The 24828-nt window shown below is 57.1% G+C and overlaps 3 protein-coding genes across 5 annotated transcripts; all 3 read right to left on the reverse strand.

Annotated features, from left to right (window-relative positions):
• Positions 1–524: 524 nt before the first annotated feature.
• GNB3 (G protein subunit beta 3) lies at positions 525–6005 on the reverse strand. Its single transcript, XM_014793907.2, has 9 exons — positions 5814–6005; positions 5505–5543; positions 4189–4295; positions 4046–4109; positions 3752–3914; positions 3591–3657; positions 3303–3504; positions 2001–2217; positions 525–1180 (listed from the first exon to the last, which is right to left on the reverse strand). The coding sequence occupies exons 1-9, from the start codon at positions 5979–5981 to the stop codon at positions 1074–1076; spliced, it is 1134 nt and encodes a 377-aa protein (XP_014649393.1). The 5' UTR covers positions 5982–6005; the 3' UTR covers positions 525–1073.
• Positions 6006–7294: 1289 nt separating this feature from the next.
• On the reverse strand, positions 7295–17640 carry P3H3 (prolyl 3-hydroxylase 3). 2 transcript variants are annotated; one of them, XM_004438701.3, is made up of 15 exons: positions 17110–17639; positions 16034–16186; positions 15478–15679; positions 15267–15398; positions 14725–14861; positions 14192–14281; positions 13048–13100; positions 12863–12930; positions 12622–12746; positions 9954–10055; positions 9474–9624; positions 9116–9233; positions 8963–9038; positions 8021–8161; positions 7295–7866 (listed from the first exon to the last, which is right to left on the reverse strand). In XM_004438701.3, the coding sequence occupies exons 1-15, from the start codon at positions 17605–17607 to the stop codon at positions 7717–7719; spliced, it is 2196 nt and encodes a 731-aa protein (XP_004438758.1). In that variant the 5' UTR covers positions 17608–17639; the 3' UTR covers positions 7295–7716. The 2 variants fall into 2 exon arrangements, 1 of the variants encoding a protein (XP_004438758.1); XR_015555011.1 differs by lacking the exon at positions 8963–9038 and having other exon boundaries at positions 7734–7866; positions 17110–17640.
• Positions 17641–18475: 835 nt separating this feature from the next.
• Positions 18476–24280, reverse strand: GPR162 (G protein-coupled receptor 162). Of its 2 annotated transcripts, none has more exons than XM_087442828.1 (5): positions 24167–24280; positions 21186–22486; positions 20271–20460; positions 19538–19695; positions 18476–19235 (listed from the first exon to the last, which is right to left on the reverse strand). In XM_087442828.1, exons 2-5 carry the CDS (start codon positions 22050–22052, stop codon positions 18684–18686), a joined length of 1767 nt encoding a protein of 588 aa, XP_087298954.1. In that variant the 5' UTR covers positions 22053–22486; positions 24167–24280; the 3' UTR covers positions 18476–18683. The 2 variants fall into 2 exon arrangements, with proteins under 2 accessions (XP_087298954.1, XP_004438759.1); XM_004438702.3 differs by lacking the exon at positions 24167–24280 and adding an exon at positions 24036–24119.
• Positions 24281–24828: the final 548 nt, after the last annotated feature.

Raw genomic sequence — 24828 nt, forward strand, 5'->3', positions numbered from 1 at the left:
TGTCACTAAATCCTGGTGATTTTATATCTTTAGTCTCTTCCCCATCCCTTCCCTTGCCTCTCTGTCTTGCATTTCTTACCACCTCCCTCCTACCTTGTTTCCCTCCGTTCCCTCCAGTCTCCCCTCCCCCATTTCATCAACCTACACTGCTACTAGGGTGATCTTTCTGAGAAGCATCACTGATCACGTTACTATTCTGCTCAAAACTGTTCAATGTTTCCCCATTGCCCTTTGGATCAAGTCTAGACTCTTGAGCTTGGCATTCAAGGCCTTTTATAACCTGATTCCTTCTCACTGTAACCCTCCTGTACAAACACATACACACCATAGGCAGGCTGTAGTGAACTGTTGTGCACATGCTCCTGCAGCCACCTGGTGAATACCGTCTCCTCCTAACCCATCTCAGGCCTTCCCCATGAGCCTTGGGGCTTCTGCCTCCCCACTACTTTCTGCCCACAAGCTGCCTGGTACCCGGCCTTTATCATTGCACCTGTAATACTTTCTTACTTAAGTGGGACCTGCATCTTTTTGGAACAGAAGTGGGGTGGAAGCCAAACATCACAGACATACCAGGGTGCTACACTTTATTGCAAGTGCTTTAGGAGAGAAAAAAAGAGGAGAGAAAAAGGAGAAAGCATGAAAGAGAAGGGGACCCAAGTGGTGCCAAAGCCACAGTCCTGGGGCTGAGCACCCTGTGCCACCCCGGTCTAGACAAAGGTAGTGGCTCTGGGGGAGGAATCCTAGGGCCTGGGGCCTCAGACTAGAAGCCTGCTAGACCTGCCAGGGGCTGGGGAGGGGTCCATTGTCCTTGCTCATTCAGGGAGAAGCTGTCAGGACCATGGAGAGAGGAGGCCATGGGAGGAGAGGGGGCAGTTCTTTGCCCCTGTGTCCCTGATTCTGCCTCCCAAAGGCACACTCCCCATATTCCCCACTGCCCTCAAAGGAGAAAGCTTGGTGGGAATGGCTGCCCAGGGTTGCGTGGGGTATAGAAGAGAAAACCGTAAAGAAATTGGGCCGGGGAGGGGGAAGCTGAGTGTCTTCATGGCCTTTTGACCTCCTCTCCTCCAGCCTCCTCAGTTCCAGATTTTGAGGAAGCTGTCCCAGGAACCAGTGGCCACAGCCATCCCATCAGCTGTGACCCCCAGGCAGCTGACCCTGTTGTCGTGGCCAGAGAGGGTGCCTGAGGAGAAGGGAAAGGGGTCAGCCTGTTTCCCTAGCTGATTTGGCAGGGAGCATGTATGCATGTGCAGGAATCCTACGTTAGGGAACCTGGGCATGGACTCTGCAGGCCCTGGTGGAGACTGGGAGGCTGAAAGGATTAGCTCTAAGGGGTGGAATTCTCTTGAGGCCAATCTCTGTCAAGAACCCCGGGGTGGGGGAAGTGTCAGTGTGCTATGAGAAAACAAGGGCACCTTGTTTTCAGACAGTGGGGAAGGTAACCCTGTAGTCCTATTTCCAAGTGAAGAGACTGAGGCCCAGAGAGAAGGTACTTGCCCCGGGGCGCTCAGAAAGTAAGCAGCAGAGTTAGGATTGGGATCCTGACTCTGGCTGGTGTTTTCATTCAGCATCTGGTCTCCCTAGAGAAGAAGCCACACTATCCGATTCAGCTTCAGACCAGGCTGGTCCTAGAGAAGCCGCTAGGTCGGGTCAGGGCCCTCAGGTCCCTCTGGATCTTCTAGATTCTGCTCACGGCGTAGTTCCCCGAGATGACCCTTTCCTTCAGTGGGTGCCCCTGAAACCCAGAACTGACTGGACATTCAAGGTCCACGGGTCTGGGGATGACCAGAAGGAGCTTCTCTGGCAGGGAGCAGCTATGGCATTGGGTGGTGGAGAAGGGCCGCTTAGAGCAAATTTCTTTGAGAGAAGATGGTCCTAGATTAGGAACTAAGGAGGACTGGATTCTGGGGGTAGAGCTCAGAGTTATCCAGTGAGTAGGGAACAGCAGTGAGAGGGTCCCAACAAGGGGAGCTGGCGGGAGGGTCCTTCCAGCTGGTCCTTACCCACACGCTCGCATTTCATGGAGTCCCAGACGTTGCAGTTGAAGTCATCGTAGCCTGCAAAGAGCAGGCGGCCGCTGAGGGAGAAGGCCACGGACGTGATGCCACAGATGATGGTCTCATGGGAGTAGGCGGTCAGCTCCTGGTCGGCCCGCAGGTCAAACAGGCGGCAGGAGGCATCGTCCGAGCCCGTGCAGATGGCCTCTCCGTTGGGGAAGAACTGAGGGGACAGTCAGCAAAGCAGTCAGGACTCAGACCTGGGCAGCCTGCTGCCTCTCCTGCCCTCTCCCTGACTCCTGCCTGGTGGCTCCAGGGCCAGCTGCTTCCCTCAGCTGCCCTGCCTGTCCCTTCCCCGGCCTGTGGTGGGAAACAGCTCAGTCTCCACTGCTGACATTTATCATGAGCCAGCCGCATGCCAGGGGCTCCCGACAACCTTCACTTGCTCCTATTACAGGGCTGCAGGCAGGCATTATCTCCACCACATTGCAGGCGAGAGCATGATGCTGAGGGAGGGAGGGCAGCTTGCCCAGGGTCACGTGGCTGGAAGGGCGGAGGTTGTCTCAGCCTCTTTCGACTATAGTGTGCTGGATCAGAGTGGAAGAACAGGGCTAAATACAAATGCATAATCTGAATCTCATCATGAGCAAATGTCAGACAAACCCACAGAGAAGGAAGGTCTACAGAAAATCGGTTTGTACTCCAAAAATGCCCTTGTCACGACAGACAAAGAAAAGTGGAAAAACAGTTCCAGTTTAAAGGAAACTAAAAAGATATGGCAAGGCAATGCAATGCATGTTCCTGGACAGAAAAATACATTGCAATTAAGGACATTTTGAGATAATTGGTGAAATTTGGGTATAGACTGTAGGCTACAGTATTGTGTCAATATTAGATTTCCTGATTTTAAGAATGATGCTGTGGCTATGGAAGAGAATGGCCTTGTTTTTAGGAAATATACACCAAAGTATTTAAGGGGTAAAGAGCATGATGTCTGCAACTTACTCTCAAAAGACCAGAGGAAAAAAATAATAACAAAATGTTAGGTGTATATGTCTGTCTGTCTGTCTATCTATCTATCCGTCCATCCCTCTACAGAGAAAATGATAAAACAAATGTGGCAAAATGTTAGCAGTGACTATGGGTGAAGGCTAGATGGGAGTTCTTTTTATTATTCTTGCAACTTTTCTGTAAGGTGAGGTTATTTCGAAGTGGAAGGTTAAAAAGAAAGGGTAGGGAGCTGTGGGAGGGATGAAGGATGTGTGGGCGTGAATTTGTCCCGGGAGCTGGAGCACAGAGGGGGCTCACGCAGATAGCGTTGATGTCCGACTCATGGCCAGTGAAAGTCTGCCGGCAGGTCCCCTCACGCACGTCCCAGAGCTTGGCGCTGGCGTCACAGGCCCCCGAAATGAAGAGTTTGAAGTCAGGAGATACAGCGAGACTCATGCAGTCCCCCGTGTGTCCCACAAACACTGTCTTCTGCTGCCCGGTCTCGATGTCCCACAGAGCACTGTGGGGAGGAAGGGAGGCTGTCACAGAGGAAGGCCAGCACAGAACTGCCTCCCAAGCCCCAGCTCCACAACTTGCAGTCCTCACCACGTGGTGTCCCCGGAGCTGGTCACAATGTTGTTGTCGTCCAGGAAGCGGCAGCAGGAGAGATAACCTGGGGGTGGTTAGGACAGTGTCCTGCCTGCAGAGCCACAACCCGCCAGGGCCGGGGCTTCCCTAGACCCCCTGCGACAGAAAGAGGGTCTCACCTGTGTGAGCAGAGAGCTCCCGGCTGACCTTGACATTGCCCTCTCGGGATTTGAGGCTGTAGATGGAGCACATGTTGTCCAGCCCCCCACATGCCACAAAATTCCCTGACGGGGCATAGGCACAGGTCATGACCCAGGAGGAGCGCAGCGGGATGGCATGAACCTGCAGGAAGGCAGGTGTGGGCAAAGGCAGGACCTGAGCTGGGCTCCCAGGTGTGGAGGGTAGAGGAGGGTAGGCATAATGCCCCCAAGGAAGGATGGGGTGATGGAGGGGCGAGGAGGCAGGGCTGGTACCTTATTGGTGGTGTAGGTGTCCCACACGATCAGCTTCCCATCTTGCGAGGCACTTACCAGCAGCCTGGGGACAGGGTACCCCATGTCACTCAAGCCTCTCCTTCCTGCCTCCCCCTCCCCTCTGGGCACATCGCAAGCCTCACTTGGAGTCAGTGGCCCAGTGCATGGCATAGATCTTGGCCAGGTGTCCTCGTAATGTCCGCCGTGTCCGCATCTGGACTCGTCCTGCGACCTCTAGGCCAGACACCAGCTGCAGAAGAAGAGACATTAGAAATCTGGGTGAGCAGAGTACACGCCCTGTTGTCAGTGTCACAGCCACTGACCTGTACAAGTTTCTGCTCCGTGCCAGGCCCTAAGCAAGGCCCACAGGCTTAGAGAAATAAGTCTCTGCCCCGGAGTGGCTTAGACCGATGTGGGAGACAGACACACGCATGGCGAGGGGCATGTTGCTAAGTGTCTAACAACCACCTCTCCAGTGTAGGGTGGGGGGGTGGGAGGGCGATTTCCATCATGTAAATACTCCCACCTTGACCAATTTCAAGCTGCCAAGTTGAGGTCACTGAACACGGACTTGGGATGAGAGGCCCACATTCAGCCGTCCCAAGCCACCAGGAGCCTGCTCTCACATACCACTGCAGCTCAGACAGCTCCTTAGCTTGGCGCCCAGGGCATCGCCGTGACCTGAACTGCACCTCCTAAAATTTGTGGTCCTATGCCCCTTAAACTCTCAAGCTTCTAGACTTAGGCTGGGGCTCCAGAGTCAAAAGACTTGACTTGCCATTTACTTGCTTTGTTATCTTGGGCAGGTTACTTAACCTCTCTGAGCCTGTTTCTTCGCCTGTAAAATGAGGTTTATAGCAACTACCTTATGGGGTTATCATGAAAATTAAATGAAATTATGTATTTAAGCAACTTAGCCCAGTGTCTGGCTCATGGTAAGTGTTAAATAAATGTTTACTCTTATTATTAACATATTTAATCCAATCTAAGATGCCACCAACTCTAAGAAGCACCATTCTTTTATGAGTCACTAAGAAAGAAAAAGTGCTGCCAGTTATAATTGTAGGGTATCACTATTGTTGGCTGCATCAGAGATGTCAAAATGTGAAAAAATGCACCTTAGAATCGATGTAGTGCAGTATTAGACGACTAGGAACCAGAGTCTGGGAGGGCTTTCTGATTTACGAAGTGCCCTCCCTGTCTTCAACCTCACCAAGAGCGGCGGGTGGGTAATCACTCTTGTTTCATGGACGGACTTGGAGAGGGCCAGCGTCTGCATCCTCTCCCTCCAATACAGTGCCTGGCCCAGAGCAGATCTCACTAAGTGTTTGCTGAATGAATTGATTAATGCTGTTCCTCGTCCCAAGGACATGCTGGACTAAAGCTTGAGCACCAGGCTGTTGCTGGTCAGGGAGCAGCCCCGCCCCCGGCCCTGCCTCAGGGGGACAGGAGGTCTCACCTCTGCCAGAGTAATGTCAGCACAGGCTTTCCTGGCGTCCTGGGGGGAAAGCAGACATCAGGGGAGGGCAAGGGCAGGGTGGCGGTGGGGGGTGCGTGGGCCTCTGAGGTAGATGGGCTTGGGGCTCTAGGGTTTGGGGGGCATCTCAAACATGAGATCCAAGCTTAGAAAGTCTCTGGTCACTTCCAGGTCAGGGGTCTCTAAGGTGTCACTCAAAAGCAAATCCAGCCCCCTTGCCCCCATGCCACACTCCCTCATGTCCCCGGCTCCATGTTTTCTGGGGCCCCAGTGGGAGGGTTCTGGGGTTACTGCGATCTGCTTCTTGAGCTGCTCCGCTTCCTGCCGCAGCTGCTCCATCTCCCCCATGGCTGACAGGTCGAGGGCTGGCTCCGGCTCCTGCCAGGAACACGGAGTGGGTGTAGGGGGATCCCCCCAGGCCATGTTTCTGTCCCTCTCACCCCACACCGGACTCCTCATCAGGGCTGGAGCCCACTACAAGAAACAGGGAAATGACTGAGGGGTCTGCACCGCCTCCCCCGCTAGCCTCTGCAAGTTCGCAGTCCTGTGCAGGTGGCCCCAGCGCTGCCCGAGCCCTCCCTGCAGCCCCCAGCCCCCAGCCCCAGAGAGTAGAGCCAGGCCAGCTCCCTCTTACTTGGGCTCTGCCTGGACCTCTCCTAGGTTTCCAGCTCCCAGGCGCCTCCTCACTCCCTCAGCTGCGATGCCCGCCTGTCACCTGCCCCAGCTCTGCTGCCAGAGGAGCTGGCCTGGCCTGGCCCCGACTCTGGGTGGGGGACACTGACAGGGAAGGGTAGGGCCAACTACGTCAGGGAAATGAAATCAGCAGCGGGGGGGGGGGGGGGGGGAGGACGGAGGGAGGTGTGAGGCTTCTAGAGAGACTTGCGCCCAGCCGGGGGGAGGGCAGGGAGCAGGAGTGTGGGGCTATAGAGAGGAGCAGCCCCCACAACAAGCCCTGGAGGGAGGAGGGGTTGAAGGGGTGCTTCCCTGGCCAGTCTCTCTGTGGGCAGAGAAAGAGCATCAGGCCCTGTGGGATTAGAGCAAAGCTGTGAGGATTAAGGGTTGGGGTTGGGAGGGGTGCAGAGGAGCAGCAGAATCACAGCCCCAGTGGCCCCCCAGGCCCTGGCCTCACCAATGGTGATGATCTGGCAGTCAGGGCCTACCTAGCAACCAGGCCAGGAGCCAGAATATAAGGGTGAGAGATGACCCATTGTCAACACCCAAAACTTTGTTCCTTAGCTCGGGGTGGTGGGGGAAGAGGGTTACGGTGAATATGGGGAGGGTGCAGGTAGGAGCTTAGATTAGAAGGACTGATCTGGATAATCCTTCTTCCCAACAAACCCCAACCAGCTGCCCCTGGGTCTGATGCTGGTGGGTGGGGGAGGTACAGGGGATCTCAAGAGAAGGATGGACACGACTGCCCCTGCTTTCGGTAAAGAAAGGATGGCAAGTGGAGGGCAACCCCCTCCCCTGCTCCCACCTGGGGTTTGGCCCACTCCTTGCCCCATGACTCACGGGGTCCTGCTGGGGCTGTGAAGGCAGGAGCCAGAGGGATCAGGCTGCCCTAAGTCTCAGCCAAACTCAGAGAGGGAAGAAAGGGCTTAGAGTCGGAGGCCCAAGGAGCAGCTGTCAGGGGTTAGGGTCTATTTGCATGAGGGGAGCAGGTGGCTGAGATTTCCCTGACAAATCACAGGCTTGAGTGGCCCCCCTCTGGGAGGCCCTAAGACACCTGTCTCCTCCCAGGCCAGCCATAGCCACTCCCACCTCCAGCCACCACAGAAACTGTGACACACTTGACTTGGGCCTCGGCTGAGGGGTCTTCATGTTCTTTATTGACAAGCTTGGAGAGGGCAGTGGGGTATCCTCCCCTCTCATCCTCCTCATTTAAGGCCGTCAGGCCCTGCCCCCTGACAGTTCTTCCCAGGGAAGCATCGTGTCCTCTGTCTGTCTTAGGGCTGGAGGTCCATCAGCTGGGGCCAGGAGTGGCTCCCCAGGCCTGGTGAGCTCTAGGCTAGTCCATGCAGTGTCCTCTGAGTTCAGGGCTAGACGGCTCTTGTGAGTCCCAAGATGGTGGGGGTGCAGGGCAAGAGAGCTCGCTGTTCTGCTCCTGTCACATGGGGGCTTCTCATGGGTCCTGGCCTCAAAGCAGCCCTTCACAAGTCAAGTGGCCACATCCCCAAGGAGCTGGCTCAGTCCCTCAAAGCTCCTCTCGGACCCGAGGCGGCTTCCCAGCCTTGTCCTGGACCCGCTGGAGCCTGCGGCTGGGGGGTTCTGGGGCAGGGTCTCTGCTGGGCATTTCCTCCTCCTCCTCTGGCTCCTGCAGCAGCTCTTTGGCTTCTGTCCACTCCTGGGGAGGGGAAAGGAGAGTCTGACCCCGTACCCTGCATCCATTGCCCCAAGGACCCTCCCTGGGTCATGTCAGCCCCTGCCCTTCATCCATCAGCCTGCCCACCCTTCACACACCAGGAGGGACATCCCTTCCTTCTCCCGCTCCTCCTCACCTGCTCCCTGTGCTCAGGTGCCCACGTGTGCCACAGTGCCAGGGAGCAGCGCCGTCCCCGTGTCACGGCCCACACACCGTGGGGATTCTCCCCACCGGAGCTGAAGGCCACGAGGCGTCCGCAGCGAGGACGAACCTGAGCCTGGCGGGAAGGGCAGGTTCAGCTCCAGGGATAGGCCCTCTCAGAGACCCAGCCCTGACTCCCTGGAGCAGGATGCGGGCAGGGGGCACAGGAAGGTCAGCTTTCCTGCCCAACACTTCCCACTCCTTAATTCAGGGACTATCTTGGGGCAAATAGGAATCTGGCCTTGTGCTTTGGGGAGCACAAATGCCAGACTGAGGCTAGGGGAGTTGGAGCCAAAGGGAGGAGGGGCCTCCATCGAGGGCCTCCTCTTGGTTCCCTCTCCCAGTGCCCTGACTTTTCCTGCCCAATCCTTTGAACCGAGTGTGAAGCAATCTGAGGGTATGCGTGCAGTACCAGACTCTGAGTACTGGGGATGAGGATCTTGGGGACAGTTTTCCACTCCAAGGAGGGCTTGGATTATAGGTCGCTGGTGGTGGTAAGCAGAGGAGGTAGTTGGGTAAGACCAAGCAGTAGGCGATGAAAAGTCACCGCCCCTCTCCTACCCAATTCTAGTCCCCAGTTTCTACCTGGAACAGGGACTTGGGGTCCTGTGCTTCCCCTACCCTCCTTTAGGATGTGAGGCAACACTGGAGGCAGGGTCTGGAGGGGCCACTCCGAGATCTCCTGGGGAGGTGTAATCTGCCTCTGCTAGGAGAGCCCTGGACACAGACAGGTGGTGGAGAGGGCTGGGAGGCCAGGAAAGGAAAGGGTTACGGTGGCCCTGCATTTCCCTGCATTTGCCTCTGGGAACCTTCTGTTTTGAATCCTGAGCCCACAGCTGGGCTCCCTGTCACACCCCACAACCCCCACCCCACTTACCTTGACAGTGAGGGCATTGGGCTCTGTGAAGAACAGGTCCCCGCCCTGAAAGTCATCGTTGAGGTAGAGGACTCCACTGGGGAGGGGGGAAGACAGGAGGCAGTGAGACCCCAACCCAGGCCCAGCTGCCTGACCCCTGGAGGGGCCGCCCACCTGTAGTCTCGATAGGTGTAGGCTGGCGGCTCCCGCCAGCACTCTCCGGTGTCAGGGTCCAGGACGCAGTTGTCAGCATGCACCGGGTGACTCAGGTCCATGCGCTGCTCCTGCTCTCCTAGGAAGCAAGGGGGCCTGGTGATTGCCTGTGCCCTGTGCCCACTCACCACCATCCACACCCACCCTGCAGCTCCGGGGGTTATAGCTGGGCAGAGACGCCAGGCGCCCACCTGGGCAGAGGAGTCGAGATCTTTCTGGAGTGAAGACTGAAACCCACACATTTGGGGGTGCTGAGGGTATGCAGTGCCCAACAGGCACGTGAGGTTGGGGAAGAGCAGCTGGGATCCCTGGCGGTTACCTTCTATGGCACTGCGGCATACCAGGTGGGTGAAGGAAAGGTGCAGGGGCCGTTCCGGGGAGAAGTAGGCCTGCGTCAGGGTCCGCACACGCTCGCTTGCCTCCAGAAGCAGCTTAGCGCCCTGACTGCCCACAGCCCCAGCCCGAGCCAGCTGCAGGCAGCAAAAGAGAGGAGGCAATGGAAGGGTGGTCCCAGCCCCAGCCCCCGCCTACTTCTGCTGCTCTCCACCCATGGGTTTGGAGTCTCTCAGCAGCCAGCTCTGTCCATCAGTCCAAACTGCTCCTTCCGCTGGCTCCAGGATCACAACCCAGGCCCCAAGGCCTCGGAATACCCGCCTCCTCCACCCTGGGCCGAGGACTCAGGTACTCAGTCCCGGGAGAGCCCCTCCACAGGAGAAGCCCAGGCCCTGGTGCCCAGCCTCCTGCACACCCTCTTCTCCAGTTCTGGCCATCAGAGCAGGGCATGGGTGCCTCCTCTCACCTGCGCAGCCTTGAGCACTGTGAGCCCCTCAAAGCGTTCATGGGGGGTGTGAGGGGAGCGGCGGCCTCGATAGCCAGACCTGGCTCCAGCCTCAGCTGCGTCCTAAAGAGAGAAGAAGTTGGCTGTGGAGTCACTCTCCCTGGGCCCCAGGATATCGCCCACCTCACTGCCCACAGGGCTACAAGACCTTCCTTCCAATCCTCGCACTCCCTGGAAAAGGCCAGAAGCTCCCAGAGTTCTCTGGTGGCTCCTTTTCTGAGCTGCTGCCCTTTCCTAGAGAATGACTACCTTCATGTCTGTATTGTCACTCTCATTGTCAGCAGGAAGTTCGATGGTCAAGCCAGGTCCTGGCTGACTCGAGGTGGGGAGACAGCATCAGCCGAGGCATGTCTCTCTGACCTCTTCCCGCTCGACATGCTCTTGGAGAATGTGAGGACCCTTGATGCTGAGTCCCAATTACCCAGCTGCCTCCATGACTCTCATCACCTGGGGCCTCCCAGTACTTGGACGTCTCTTTCCTGACACCTATTCTTCTGTCTGCTTTTAGAAACTCAGTTAAAGTACCACTACCTGGTTACCCCATATGTAAACCTCATCGCTAAGAGACCACCTAGTCACCCAAGCCGTCTAACCTTCTATGCTTGTATCCATTCACTCAACAAATGTGTACTGCCTACCCACTATGTGCCAGGCATTGTTCTAGGCATTGGGGACACAGCTGAACATGAAGAGGTCCCTCCTCTCATGGGGTTTATATTTTAAGATAAAAAAATAAATAAATAAATAAGCCAACCAACCAGATCAATTCAGAGGTGATAAGTGTTAGGAAGAAAATACAGAGTTACAACCTTGAGAGTGCCCAGGCAGGGGTCTGGGCACAGCTAATTGACGAGGTGACATCTAAACTGAAACCAAATGATATGAAGGAGCCACTGGAATATCTGAGAGAAAAATGTTCCAGGAGAAACAGCAAGTGCAAAGGTCCTGGGGCCAGAATGAGTTTAGTGGGATCAAGGAACAGAAAGAAGGTCCGATAGTTGGGAGTTATCCTTGACTCCATTCTTTTATCATCTTCCACATAGATTTAGTCCTTAATTTCTCTATCTTTGATTCTCTCAATATTTCTCATCTGTCCCCCTCTCTTCATTCTGTTGAAATGAGGACCTAACCTAAGACAGTGGCCCTCTTGCATCACTCCAGAAAGTCCCCCCTTCACTCTCCTCTCCCGTCACATTCTCCACACTGCCACTAGAGGGATCTACCGCTTCTACAGGATGAGACTCCAGACCCCGCACCTGGAGGTTCTACAGGAACAGGGAAGTCACCCCCTCCTTCAGTCCTTCAATATGCTGTCCACCATCTACAAAGTCCAGACTCCCAGGCAGGGTACAGAAGGCCCTTCACCTTCTCTCTGTGCCTCCACCTCTGGGTTCTGTCCCCTGTCCCACCTCTGAGTAATAATCAGCCTGATGATACTCATGACAGTAATACTGAGCACTTTCTATACTCTTCTAAGAGCTTTACCACGTACTAACTCATTTAATCCTCCCAACCACCCTACAACAAAACCATTGTATTTAGCCCCATTTTATAGATGAGGAAACTAGGCTCAGAGGCATTAAAATACATTGCCTGACGTCACATAGGTAACCATCACTGGGCTGGCCCATGCTCTTAACTCTGCTCTCCTGCAGTTCCCACAACACCCCTGCTCTTCTCCCTGTGGCCTGACTCCCCTCCCCTTCTCTGCCCAGTTAACTCATCCTTAAGACTGAGCTCAAATGCCACGCCTCTGGTAAGCCTTCTATGACTTTGTGTTTCGGCGTGGCGCGTCTATTGGGATGAGTACATACTTCTTTTTTATTTTGTGAGGAAGATCAGCCCTGAGCTAACATCTATTGCCAATCCTCCTCCTTTTTTTCCCTTTTTTCTCCCCAAAGCCCCAGCAGATAGTTGTATGTCGTAGTTGCACATCCTGCTAGTTGCTGTATGTGGGATGCCACCTCAGCATGGCCAGACAAGCGGTGCGATGGTGCGCACCCGGGATCCGAACCCAGGCCACCAGTAGCAGAGCGCGCGCACCTAACCGCTGAGCCACGGGGCTGGCCCCGAGTACATACTTCTTTAATCAAACTTACAACCCATTCTGTGTGTGTCCATGTCTGATTCCTTCTCTATACAGTGAGCTCCCGAAGGCAGGGTCTGTGTTCATCTCCCTCTCCCTGGAACCCAGTAGTTGCGAGTACACAGCAGGTACTCAGTGAGTGTGTGTTGAAGGAGCGCTAGCCTAGAATGAGGACTGAAGCTTCATGAAATGGCAGACTCAACCTGGTGAATATGGATCATTCAACCCAAACGAGGAGGGGATGCAACGGATGGGAAGAGAAGCCTGTGTGTCCATGAGCAATTGGCCAAGCCAACAACGACACTCTTGGCTAACCAAGGAATGCTCACCTGCACACTCACCCTTTTTTATGCCTGTTTTTTGTTTTGTTCTTCCTATCAATTTCTAGCACAATTCCTTTGTAAAGAATGTCCACAGCAGTGAGGTGGTGGCAAGCACAGTCCCCACTGGAGAACCAGAGACGGCAGACTGGGAGCAGGCAGCTGCGCCTGAGGGCCCCTGAGGGCCCTAGCTGACTGTGCCCCTACTCTCAGGTCTTCTTACCTTGGCCAGCTGCAGCAGCAGCCCGCACTCGGCTGGGGTGAGCAGCCCGTCCAACACCGCTCGCTCCGACCCATTCAGCTGTCTCGCATCCTGGGTCAGGGTTACTCCCTCCAGGAGGAGGACATCTGCAGGGGAAGGGACAGGGCAGAGGTGGGTGAGGGTCCCCTAAGGGCAGGCCCAGCAGTAGCTGGCAGCCCCTAGACCCTCCAGGCTCCTGGCTCCTGCTCTCCCAGGAGCTTACCCTTCCAGTGAGTCAAGGGCTTCGGCTGTGGAGGCTGCTGGTCCCACGGCCTCTTCTCTTGATCCTCTCTCAGGGGTGAGAGACACGCTCAGTGGGTGCCCAGGCCAGTCCAGACCCAGCCTCTCAGGAGTCCTTCCCTCACTTCCAGCTCAGGCAGGCCCCTCCCACCACAGGCCATCTCCTACCTGAGCTTTTCTCTGAGAGCCTCAGGGATGAAAGCCGCCGGGGTCCAGGGATCCTGGGACAGCCAGGAAAAGCGCCATCACCCACCAAGTCCAGCCCTGAATCCCTGACGTTAGACTCGGAACTACCACATTAAGGTCCTCCTGCTTCCAGAGGGGAAGGTGGAGGTGGGAGAAGCCGGGGACTCACTGTCGGGAGCCCTGGGCACTGGGCCAAACTCTGTAATAATAATGATAACCATAATAACAACAACATAACCAAAACAACTTACGCAGCAGTGTTTGCCAGGTGCTATTCTAAGAGCTTTACCCATGGAAGTGGAATTTATCCTTTAAAGTTCACAATAGTCTTATGAAACAGGTAGTACGAATGTGCCCATTTTGCACTTGAGGATTCCGAGACACAGAAAGGTCAAGTAACATGCCCAAGATCACATAGCTAGTAAGTACAGAGCTGGGATTTAAACTAGCTTCGGAGTCCATGGTTCTCAGACAGGGCGATTTTGCCTGCAGGGCACATCAGGCCACGTCTGGAAACATCTGTGATTGTCATGACTCAGGATACTGACACCCACTGGGTAGAGGCCGGGGAAGCTGCTCAACATCCTACAAAGCCCAGGACAGCTCCTTCTCCTCCCCAACAAAGCTTTCAGGTCCCAAATGTCAACAGTGCCAAGAAGTGCCAAGAAGGTGGGGGAACCCTGCTTTATGCTCTTGTACTCGCTATGAATGACCTCTGCCCTTTAGCGTCCTCTCACAACTACAACAAAGAGAAACGTGGAAAAGTAGCAGCAGCACAGCTTTCTGTGCTTTGCAGCAAATGATATGACTTCAACAGCCCTCTAAGATCAGTGATTGTTCCCACTTTACAGGTAAGGAAATTGAGGCTGAGGCAAGTGACGGTCCAAAGCTTGTTTGTGGCAGAGGAGAGACCAACACGTAGGCCTGCATGACCCCAAAGCTGCCCTTAACTACAGGCACCAGCCTCTCTCCTGGTGAAACTGGACGACAGACTCCTCTCCAAGCCTCAGAGGGACGTGGAAAAATGGGAAACCATGTTGCAAACTGAAGTGACACCTAAATGTGGGGCGTTGCTGTTATTCCTCCTGGGGGAGTACTCCGGGTGAGGTGAAGTGGAGTTACTCACAGGGTCCTCGAAGGTGGCCCCCAGGTGCTCCATGGCATAGTAGAGCTGTCTCTTCTCCCCCAGAGATCGAAGGACGAAGCGCTGGATGTCCTGGGGCGGGGTGACAGCAGGGAGAAGGGGACGAGACAAGGGGAAGCTAAGTGGGGCAGAGAAGTTAAGGCAAGAGGGGAGCAGGGCAGCCTCAGGCTCTAGGGGACAGCCTGACTGCTCCTTAAACCCTGCACTGCGCCTTACCTCTCGCCTCTCCCTAAGGCTTTCCTCCCTCAAACAGCTTCAGGGCGTCTGGGCTCAAACCAGGGGAGGAGTGTGCATGCACATGTGCATAAGGTGGGGGCAGGCAGGGGTGAGGGTCAAGGAAGAGGGCTGGGCTAGCGCTTGGACTCAGAAGTCGAGTCTGAAGTGGAGACAAGTCAGATGCTGGACTTGGGGTTGCCTTTGGTGACTAGAATGGGGGGCAGGGTCCAGGTCACTTCTCCAGTATATTTGACTGACTTAGGGCCACCTCACAGGGTCAGTGCGGAGGGGGAGGTTACCTCTCTCGGCCTGAGGCCAGGTCTCGGTTCTCCCAGCTGGGCCTGGTACTGGTTCAGAGCCTTCTTGGCAGCCTCATCCTCCGGGTAGAAGAGCAGGACACTCAGGATATTTTCCACAGCCTGGGACAGATTCCCCACTGGAGACAGAGCGATAGGGTGGGGTGGGCACAGAGACCGAGAAGCCCGCATCCCACCCTGCAGACATGCTCCTCCATTGCTTCTTTCCAAAGCTTACTCAAACATACCTGAGCTGTATGAGCAGAGTTCAAAGGGGAGGAAGAGAGGACAGAATAAAGGAAGGTGAGAAGCAGCGAGGGCAGAAGGAGCCCTGTGACCCATCTCCTGAGCCTTCCACAATGGCGCCAAAGGAGAGCAAATTAGAGTCCTGAAGCGATGGTCCCCATGCAGCCCTGACCAACTATAGATCCAGAGACAGATGGGAGGGATGGAGAGATGGGGCTCAGGATACCATCAGAGAGAAACCTTCTCTCTCCCTGTTTCCAACTCTGGTCACCCCCAGGGCTCACCCTTCCTAAACTGACCTTGAGCATACGCCTCATGCAGCCGCTTCAGCTGGCTGGGAATGAAGTCAGGGACAGGGAAGCTGCGACCAGGACGTGTGGCTGTGTCCCCCACACAGCGCTGCCGGCACTGCAGGACCTGAATCCAGTGCGCTGTGGAGGACACATGAGCCATTCAGCTTGTGCGTGTTCCTCCCCCGGCACCGTGAAACCCGCACTCCCAGCTCCTTACCTGCAATGGCCTCATAGAGGCCCCCCTGCCTCCCAGCCCCTTCCTCCTCCTCTTCCTCCCTCTGCTGCTCCTCAGGCCCCTCACAGCCTGCCCGGCAGCTCTCCATCTGTGCCAGGCTCTCCTGCAGGGCCTCCTCTAGCTTGGGCACTGCCAGTCCTGCCTCCTGGCGCCCCAGGAGCTCCAGGCCAGTGTCATAGGCTGCCTGTTGGGGAGGGAAGTGGTTACCTGAGATCCTGGGGAAGGGGGTGCCAAACAAGACTGGGAAGTAGAAAGAAGGGGAGGGGTGTTGCTCTCATTTGGGGCATGGACTCCATGTCCCACTTCACCTTGGGAAGACAGGAGTGGGCCTCAGAATCAGAATGTTAGAACATGGGACTTTACAGTAATCCTCAGGCAGGAAACTAAGTCCCAGAGGGGGACTCCCCGTCCAGGGTCATTGAGGACAGTACCCAGATCTCCTGATGCCTAAGCTGCACAGGGCCACAGTCCAGCGAGGCCCCTACATCCAGCCAGTCAAAGGCTGGGGGTGGGACAGGGGTAGTGCTGAGGGTCTCACCCAGTATGGGGGTGTCTCCAGGTCCCGGAAGCTCTGGGGCCGAACCCGGGACATACGTCTGTACTTAGCCATGTCCTCCCGCATCTGCAGGTGTGTTGGGTTTGCTACAAAGAAGGTGTGTGCTGCAGCTGCTGCCAGGTCCAACTTCTTCAGCTGAGGAGCCAGGGAAGGATGAGGGAGTCAGTGCTCTGAGGTGGGAGTGTCAAACCTCTGCCCCCCCACCAGGCTTCCCACCCCAGACACACACCTGGGACTGCCGCTGAGCCTTCTGGAAGACTTGTCAGTCAGAACTGCCCATCTCCCAACCTCCAGACCCCCTAGAAACCAGTATGTTGGGACTCTAAGCAGTTTGGTAGCTAAGAAAAGGGGCTCTGAAGATTTTGGAGTGGGTGGATATGGGTAGGGGGGCCTCAGATTGGAGACAAGATGGAAGTGATGGCTAAGTGAGGTGGGGAAGTCGGGGGACCTGAGCGACCGGCAAAACCCGCAGGTCTCTAGGACCCTGAGCTGAGGTGTGTGTGACCAGCACCCCCCCTCCCCAGCCACGTAGGCAAACAGCTGCCTTATTAATAGCTGCGCAGTGTCCCTTGCCCCCGCCCCCAGACACCCGGCCACACGGGCTGTCAGCCTTGCCTCCCTTCTCTTAACTTCCCGAAGCTCCCTCCTGCCCCAAGTTAAGGCTCACACTCACCCCCCTCCCCACACTTCCTCTCCAGTGGCGGGTTTTGCCCCCAGCCGCTCCGCTTCATTCCTAAAAAGAGGCGGCGCTCACCCTCACGTCGGTCTCAGTAAGACCCACAAAAATTACAGGGCTCTTCCCTCCATCATCGATCTACTTCCAACCCGCCCCCAATTCCAACTTGGCTCCCCCTCTCTCTTAGGCTGTCCTTCTGCGACCGCAATGGGTACTTGACGTGTTTTGATAGGACCTACTCGAAGGAGAGGTCCGACAACCGCCTCCCACAGCCCCACCCCGGGTCCCGGGCGCTAGCATTCCGCCCTCTCCTGGTGAGCTCGAAGTAGGGCGCAGAGTGGATCCTGCAGGACCCACGAAACGACCGGGACTGCTCTCGCACCTGGTAGTAGGCCCTCTGCAGGTAGTTGTAGGGCTCCCGGCGGCGGAAGGCGTCCCGGATCGCGCTCCCCACGCGCAGCCGCGCCGCGCCCCCGGGGCCCAGCTTCTGCGCCCCGCACTGGGTCAGGCACTCGGCGCGGCGGAGCACGCCCCGGAGGAGCAGCCGCTCCCAGGCCCCCTGCGCCGGTCCCGGCCCAGAGTCAGGCCCCGGGGCGTCAAGGAGCACGGCGGGGAGCGCGGCGCCCGGCTCGGCCGCACAGTGCGCCCCGCAGTCCCGCCGCGCGCGGCCCAGCGCCGCCTGGCTCCGCAGTGCCTCCCGCAGCAGAGCCACAGCCGGCGCCCAAGCCCCGGCCGCGTAGGCGCGCAGCCCATCGGCATAGAGCAAGTCGGGGGCCTGAGGGGGCGCCCCCGGGGACAGCGGGGTCAGGCCGGGGGGTTCGGGGGACCCAGGAGGGGGCAGCAGCAGCAGTAACAGCAGCAACCGGAGGAGCCGGAGCATGGTGCCAAAGCCGCCGGCCGGCTGAAAGGAAATGGGGGAGCGGAAAGGGAGAGAGAGGAAAGGGAGGGGAAAGGAAGGCGAGATAGAGAGGAGGGAGGGGAAGAAGAGAGCAGGAATGAACTGGACCAAGGAGAGCTGATGGGGCCGAGACCCAACCCTGGGAGAGGCCAACAGGAGAGCTAGGGAAGTCAGAGGAAGCCCGGCAGAAAGTGGAGAGAGCTGTCGTTAAGACGAGTGGGGTAGTGTGGGACGAGAAACAGACAGTGAAGAGAGGTGGGGAAAGGGCAGAAATGGAGCCCGCCTGGGGCTTTGGAAGACAGCCTAAAGAGCCTTTTAGAACCCTTGACTCTAACCCCTGAGGCCTGTGGGGCGAGTCAGGACTGCCGCTGTGTTCCCCTCCACTCTTGGGTCCCGGAAAAGGAGTGTGGATTCCTCTCACATGCTCACCCACACACATACACTTTTGGGAAAAAGCTTTAGAATGTAGCATGGAGGAGAGTAAACTCCAGGCCTATGAAACCACATCAGGCCCAAACCCTTTCCTGCCCAGAAAGTGAGCCCCTAGGTGGGTTTTGGGGAAGGAAGAGAGTTGGGGCAAGGGGCATAGAGTCACACTCTAAAACCACCTCCCCAGATCTGAACAAAGATCCTTTACACTCTAAACCAGCAAACTCAAGTGTCTCCCCATCCCCCCAGCATGAGATGCTCTTATAAGCCTGTCTCTGTGTTGTCTGCATGTCTTTCTCGGTGTGATTTCTGTGCCTCTGTCCACTGCCCCTGCTTTATTTCGTCCCCTATGAGCCACTCCACCCCCAAGCCTCTGACCACATCATTTGCCACCCTAGTACACTGGACACAGAGGTTTCCATGGTAACACTTCAGACTTTAATACATTTGCTAGGGATGATGGAATGGGAGTAGGGCATCTGGTCACTTGGATGGGAGACAGCAGGGGCTTGAGGGCCCCAGATCCAGTGCCCATCTCCCTGGAGTCTGGAGGCAGCTGCTGTAGGCTCAGGGCCAGAAGGAGGTGTTACCCAGTCCCCCTCCTCTGAGTCCAGCAGGCCCACCTGGGCTCACAGGGTCAGCTGGGGGAAGATGGGGTTACCTGGGCCCCAGGATCCTCCCCAAGCTCTTGCACTCCCCTCACCTCCTGTCAGGGAGCAGCGTCTCCCTGCACTTAGCCCCAAAGGAAGTCCAAGGGCTCTGCTATCAGGTGATCCAAGGGAGAGTCGGCGGGGTGAGAGGCCCAGCGGCCTGGGCCGGCGGGGAGAGGGCCCTGGTGAGGCCGTCGGAGAAGGCAGAGGTGTCTCGTCGATGAAGGTGGTGATCTCCTCCCGGAAGAAGCCAGGACCCCGTGGGGGTCCCCCACCTGACCCCAGAACCCCACCCTCCAGGAATTGGCGAAGGCTGGCCAGCCCCCCACCTTCAGCCTCCTCTTCATCCTCCTCATCTTCCAGCCTTTGTCTTCGTCCTAGGTACTCAGGAGGGCCCCCCAGGGCCCGGCTCTGGGCCGGGAGGACCCGAATGTCATCAGAGGATGACCACTTGTGCAGAAAGGAGCCTGGTGCCCGAGGAGTAGAGAAGATGTTGGTCTCATCATGGGACAGACGGCGGGACAGAGGGACCTGGGGAGAGGAGCAAGTAGACCCAGAGGTGATGCAGGGACAAAGGGGTAAAGGCAGGAACCAGTGGGGACTCTGCAAGACGGCTCCACCCCCTTAAACATTTGCAAAACATCCTCTGATGGGCAACTCTGGTTCTGAGAGGTCTAAAGGGGACCCTTTCTTGCCATGCCTTTCTCTCACCTACCCCTTATGTGCCCTGTAGGCCAGGGCTCGGGAATGAGGGGGCTGCGATGGATAACAGAGACTGGAGCAAAGTAGTGAGGGCATACCCAGAATAGGAGGTGTCTTCCCTAGTTCCATACCTGTAAGTACTGGACCCTCTCCAGAGGGGGAAAGAGCATGTGCCTTCCAGGCAGCAGCTTCACCTGGGTGGGGTCCCTGCTCCCTGGTCCTGTGGCCCCATTAGCATCAAAGCGAACTTTGCACACTCGGCCATCTGCATAGTCATCACAGGCCCCATCTAGGAGAGAAAAGGGGCAGAGGGGTTACAGGCAGGGAATACCCACCCCCTCCCCGCCCCCTTTATAAGCTCTGGGGAGTATCCTCTGTTTCCACTAGTCTGTAAGCTCCAAGAGGAAAGTGAGAGTGGCTAGCATCTGTTGTGTTCAGTGCTGAACCCCTGGTGCTTCACACATGTAAACATATTTATTGAAACAATTACTCCCCCCCAAGAGCTGTCCCTATAGCTGGGGATCTCAGGAAGCTTAGCCTCCCCTTAGTTCCACAGCCTTCCTTATGGTTGTGTTAGGACTCCGGACTGTTTCTCAGGCACTCTGCCCCACGGAGGCAGAGCTGGGTAGTGTGGGCTTGCAGAGGGGAACTGATGCCCAATGGAGGGAGCCCTCAGTGCAGAAGGAAGCAGTTGGGTGTGCGTCAGGGTGCTCATAGGGAAAGGGGAGCCTGCAGTCAGCCCAGGGGCGGTGCAGGTTCTGTCCAGCAGGGGGCACTCCGGGGCAGCCCGTCCCCGCACAGAGCAGGGGTGGTAGAAAAGGGAGCCGATGACCTAGAAAGCAAAAGCCCAGTCCCTCCTCTGACCGTCGTCACCATCCTCCTCCGACATGATAGCCACGCACTGCTCCCACACCGTCCGCACGTCGGCGCGGTAGCGCTCGCAGGACCAGATGAAGGAGGGCAGCAGCAGCGTCTGTGCCATGGAGCACCACAGCACAGCCAGCACCATCCACGGGGGAGCCGAGTCCGACTTAAGGGAGAAGAAGCTCACCACCTGGTGGGGGGATGGGGAATGGCGCCCGGTCAGGCCCCAGGGCTGAGGGGGCCCATTTGACCCCACATCCGATACCCTAGTGCAGCTGGTGGGCAAGAAGTAAGGAAGGGATGGCCCGAATCACATAGGATCATGACAGAGGCAAAGTTGGAGGTGAAGATGGGATGAACAGTGGGGAACTGACTGACTCAGAGGAAGGTTGGGGGAGAATACTGGAGACAAAGCCTTGGGGTCCAGAGAGAGAGGAGCAGAGGTGGTACAGTAAACTGGAAGACAGAGAAAAATTCATGAATAAGAATTAGATGGGAATGCAAAAAACTGGGGTGGCAGGATGAGCTATCTGGGGTTTCCACCCGAGAGTGCTCAGAGACTCTGTGGTATCCAGAGGGAAACAGGGAATGGAGAGTGGAGCTCGGCAGCTGGATGATACATCTGGGGGCTGAATAGTGGAGCCACAGGATAGATGATGGAGCTGGAGAACAGGCAGCAGAACTGAAGGACTCATCTGTTGAGTGGAGTTGAGTGGTGGGAACTGGAAAACAGATGATGGAGCTGAGGGTAATGGGAACTAGATGATACAGATGGGGGCTCACAAATGGAGTGGGAATGGGTAGAGGAGAGGAAGATGGATGATGGAGCTGCTGTATGGCTGATGGAGCTGGAGGTCAGGTGATCATGCTGGGGCCTGGATATTGGGGAGAGCAGATGGAGGGACCCAATCTCACCAAGATGGGCACCCCTGTAAGTGAGTCATAGAGAAAGACGATGGCGCTGACCAAGTTGGTGACCTGTAGGGATGTCTTGGCCGACTCAGAGCCATCCAGTGAGGACCGCCGCTTCCCTCGGGCATCCTCCACCACAATGGCTGGCACCTCAAAGGCTGGCCGGGTACCCAAACCCCCTGGCCCACCCCCCTTGGCCCCACCCATGCCCCCTGCTCTCCGGGCCTGCCGAGCCCTCCGGGGCCGGGCCCACAGTGTCTGGTAGAAGGTGATGGCCACACAGACCAGCCCCATGACAATGCCCCCAAGTAGCAAGAGGCTGAAGCAGACGCCAAAACCGAGGCCAATCTTGGAGACTATGAACTGGCAGCCACGGGCATAGTAGCGCTCGCCATTGTTGTGCCAGCCAATGGAAGGCAGTGTGGAGAGGATGAAGCTGACCATCCAGATGCCCATGACGGCATGCAGTGCCTGCTTCTTGGCGTTGCTGAGGCGGTAGTTGACGGGCCAACGCACCATCCACATGCGATGGTAGGAGAGGGAGGCGACCGTGAAGCAGGTAGCCAGGGCCAGTGTGTAGTAGGTGGACACAAAGACCTTGCATATGCTCTCATTCCAGTCATAGTCAGAGGAAGCCTGGCGCCGTAGCTGCACCACAGCGAAGGTGGTGAGGGGCACAGCCGCCATGAGTATGTGTGTGCCTGCCAGGAAGCAGAGCAGCAGCTCCAGCGGCTTGTGCTTCTGCTGCTTGGCCGAGATGCTGAGGATGATCCAGGCATTGGCCAGCAGTGCCAGGAGCCCACAGGCCAGCCAGGACAGCGCGTTGGAGCGCAGGGAGGCCTCCTCTGCCCCCACCCCGCCCCGAGCCATCCTATCCTCGGCCCCCCACCCCCCTTGAACTCCTGGGGGTGGGGGCTAGGTCTCACCCAGGAGCCCCACTCACACACATCCCCATGATGCCCACAGTCCTTGCCCTGTGGTGAGGCAGGCCACCCCTAGGCCTATGCTGGTGTTCAGCATTGCATGACTGACCCAGCTAAGGTCAGGTATGGAGGGCTGGGGAGGAGACTGAGGGTCAGCAGAGGTAGCCCTCAGCTTCCATACTGGGTGGGGCCCTTCCTGAAGTCTCCCGTTAGTGGATGGGGGGGCGGGAAGCTGACTGCTTTCCCAACTATGAGGCTGGCTGGGGTGCTCTAGTCCCCATGCCGGGACTTGCAGGTCTCTTCTTCCTCTGGTTCTTGACCAGTCAGGGATCTTCTGGATGCCCCAAAGGATGTGGGGTGAGGCTCAGCCACCTGGACAAACTGCAAGGGAGAGATGAGATGTGGGAGGGGAAGGGCGGAGGTAGGGCCTAGGCTGACCTCCAACTGGCTTCTTGCTCCCCCCCTTCTCTTGAAACTAAAGAAATGACTGATTACTAGTGGTCATGGGATCTTTCAGAACATTCTCCTGCCTTAAATCAGAAGGCCCCTCAACCACACAGATAAGATCCCTGCTTCCCAGACCTCCAGGAAAGGTCTTCTGACCTCTTGTCACCCATCCTTTTTCTGGCCCTTTCCTGCCTCTGGTACTCCCAGCTTCCTTCTTCTTATATCCCCTGCTCAGTACCACTCAACTCTTATCTTCATGTCCCTGAACCCTCTTCAGAGCTACTTATAGCAGACCCATGACTTGTTTCTTCTTGAGGGTTCATGGTCAGCTGGGCTATGGTATCACAGCCCCTCCCCATCTTCCAGGCTCCGGGCCCAGTGGTCTTGGTGCTCAGCCCCATTTCCCCAAGCCTGCATGATCGCCCTCCAGCTCACCAGGGATCTGGGAAGATGGGAGAAGGAGGCTGGGACCGAGAGGGGGCTAGGGAACCCGAAGGCGGGGAAATCACTGACATCAGAAGCATCCAGAAATGGAAAGAGGGGGAACTAGGGGAAGGAAGAGAGTTTGAGCAGAAAAGAAAGAGGGGCAAAGTGATAGTATCTGAAAATAGAAGAAAAGCCCAGAGACCCCACAGGAGGCTTTGGAGGGAGGAGGGTTTGGATGCAGGGAGGGAGCAGGGAATAGGGAGGCTGTGAAGAAAAGCCCAACATTCAGTAAGGTGCTGACTCCCGCTGGCAAACCTCGCTTCTTTCCTCCTCTGCCCCAGCCTCAGTTTCCCTCTGATGGGAGGGAGGGTACTCCTGAATTTCCTGACGCTGAGCTTCAGTAGCCCTGGGGAGGGGGCTAAGAGAAATCGGTGAAACCCTGAACAGAGTGGAGACCGAAAGGATGGGCATAACGGCTTTGGGGTAAATGGGGGTAAAAATGGGGCACAGCAGTGGGAAAGTCTATTTGCTGTGTTAGAACCTCAGACCCTTGCCCTCCCCAAGAGGTCCTAGCCCACCCCCCACCTTTGTTTTCCCTCCAGAGCCCAGTACACCTAGTTGCCATGGCAATGGCCAGCCAGAGGGAGGTGGAGGGAATTGGTCAGAAGCAGCCCCCCACTAACCTCCCCTACAGCCTTGGACCCCTTCCCACTCACCTCCACCCAGGCCCAGCGGGTGGGCTCAGGCAGAAAGAGATGGGGAGTCAGAGAGGGAGGGAGGCAGGGAGGATGTGAAGGACAGAGAGAAGGTGGTGAAGGACAGAGAAAGATCAGAGGAAGGTGGGAGGGGGATCTAGGGGACTCCATAGCGGACAGGGGTCCCTCACCCTTGGGGGTGAAGGGGTAAGGTCAGGCGGCTCCTCCCTCCTGCCACCCACCTCGTTCTCCAGGGCAGAAACAGCAGGTGGCCGGGGAGGAGGGGCCGGCCTGGGGGGAGAGGAGGCAGAAGGGGGGAAGAGGGGAGGGGACCGCGGGGGACAGGGCAAGGGTCGTCCTACCTCTGGCTGCGCCTGGCACTGCCGTGGAGACCGCACTCCCGACGCGGCTCGCCCGGGCTCCCGCCGCCTGCCGGCTCCAGCCAGCCCGCCCTCCTCCCTCCCTCCCGGCCTCCAGGGCTCCCTCCTCCCACCTTGGTCCCAGCCTCGCCGGCTCAGCCTGCGGCTCACTCGTCTCTGCCCCCTAGGTGTCTCCAAGCCCCTCTCTCCGGGAGTCACCCTGTCTGTGGGCCCCGGGTCGGGGGGACTGAAGGAAAGCTTTTCGGGGGGAGGGGGCCGAGTGTAGGGCGGGGACTGGACGGTAGCGACTTGGAGGAGGAGGGGCGAGGAAGGCACCGAGAGGGAGGGGGGAGAGGAGGATGGCGGGGAACCGGCTTTATTGGTGAAATGGTTCGTGTCCTGCCCCCACTCCACCCCGCTTTTCAACATGAACACAGGCTCTAAGAGGCAGCTGGTGGTGTTCGGGGACTGAGGAGCTAGCTGTTCCAGGAGGAGGAAGTGTGTGTCACCGTGTGTCACTGTGTGTATCTGTGTGAGCGCTATGCCTGGGGTGTAGCTCAGAGGGGCCTGTGCCGGAGGCTGTGGGGAGTGAGGGGCCCTTGTGATGAAGCTGGGGCTGCTTGCGGGGTGGGGGGTAGGCAGGTCTAAGAGGATGCGGGTGTGGGGCGTGCGCAGGCACACACACACACCACTTCCTCCTCCTGGAACACAAACTCACACTTACGTTAGGGATACACGCAGTTCACGTTACAGTTTCTCATAGTCCTTTCTCTCCACTATACACATACACAGGTGT

This window comes from Ceratotherium simum, chromosome 17, assembly GCF_057802395.1.
Source record: "Ceratotherium simum simum isolate JZ-2026a chromosome 17, ASM5780239v1, whole genome shotgun sequence".
NCBI classification, from domain to species: Eukaryota; Metazoa; Chordata; class Mammalia; order Perissodactyla; family Rhinocerotidae; genus Ceratotherium; species Ceratotherium simum.

Coding starts and splice junctions, on each gene's coding strand:
- GNB3 (XM_014793907.2), bottom strand. CDS start 5,981: ATGAGGAGTCCGGTGTGGGGTGAGAGGGACAGAAACATGGCCTGGGGG. Junction 4,296..5,504: donor CTGACATTACTCTGGCAGAG/GTGAGACCTCCT, acceptor CTTCTTCTGCAG/CTGGTGTCTGGCCTAGAGGT. Junction 1,181..2,000: donor CATGAAATGCGAGCGTGTGG/GTAAGGACCAGC, acceptor CCTTCTCCTCAG/GCACCCTCTCTGGCCACGAC.
- P3H3 (XM_004438701.3), bottom strand. CDS start 17,607: ATGCTCCGGCTCCTCCGGTTGCTGCTGTTACTGCTGCTGCTGCCCCCT. Junction 10,056..12,621: donor TGCTGCTGCAGCTGGCCAAG/GTAAGAAGACCT, acceptor TTCTCTCTTTAG/GACGCAGCTGAGGCTGGAGC. Junction 7,867..8,020: donor CACCTGAGCACAGGGAGCAG/GTGAGGAGGAGC, acceptor TCCCCTCCCCAG/GAGTGGACAGAAGCCAAAGA.
- GPR162 (XM_087442828.1), bottom strand. CDS start 22,052: ATGGCTCGGGGCGGGGTGGGGGCAGAGGAGGCCTCCCTGCGCTCCAAC. Junction 20,461..21,185: donor TTACAGGGGTGCCCATCTTG/GTGAGATTGGGT, acceptor TCCCCCCACCAG/GTGGTGAGCTTCTTCTCCCT. Junction 19,696..20,270: donor GGAGGAGGATGGTGACGACG/GTCAGAGGAGGG, acceptor TTTCTCTCCTAG/ATGGGGCCTGTGATGACTAT.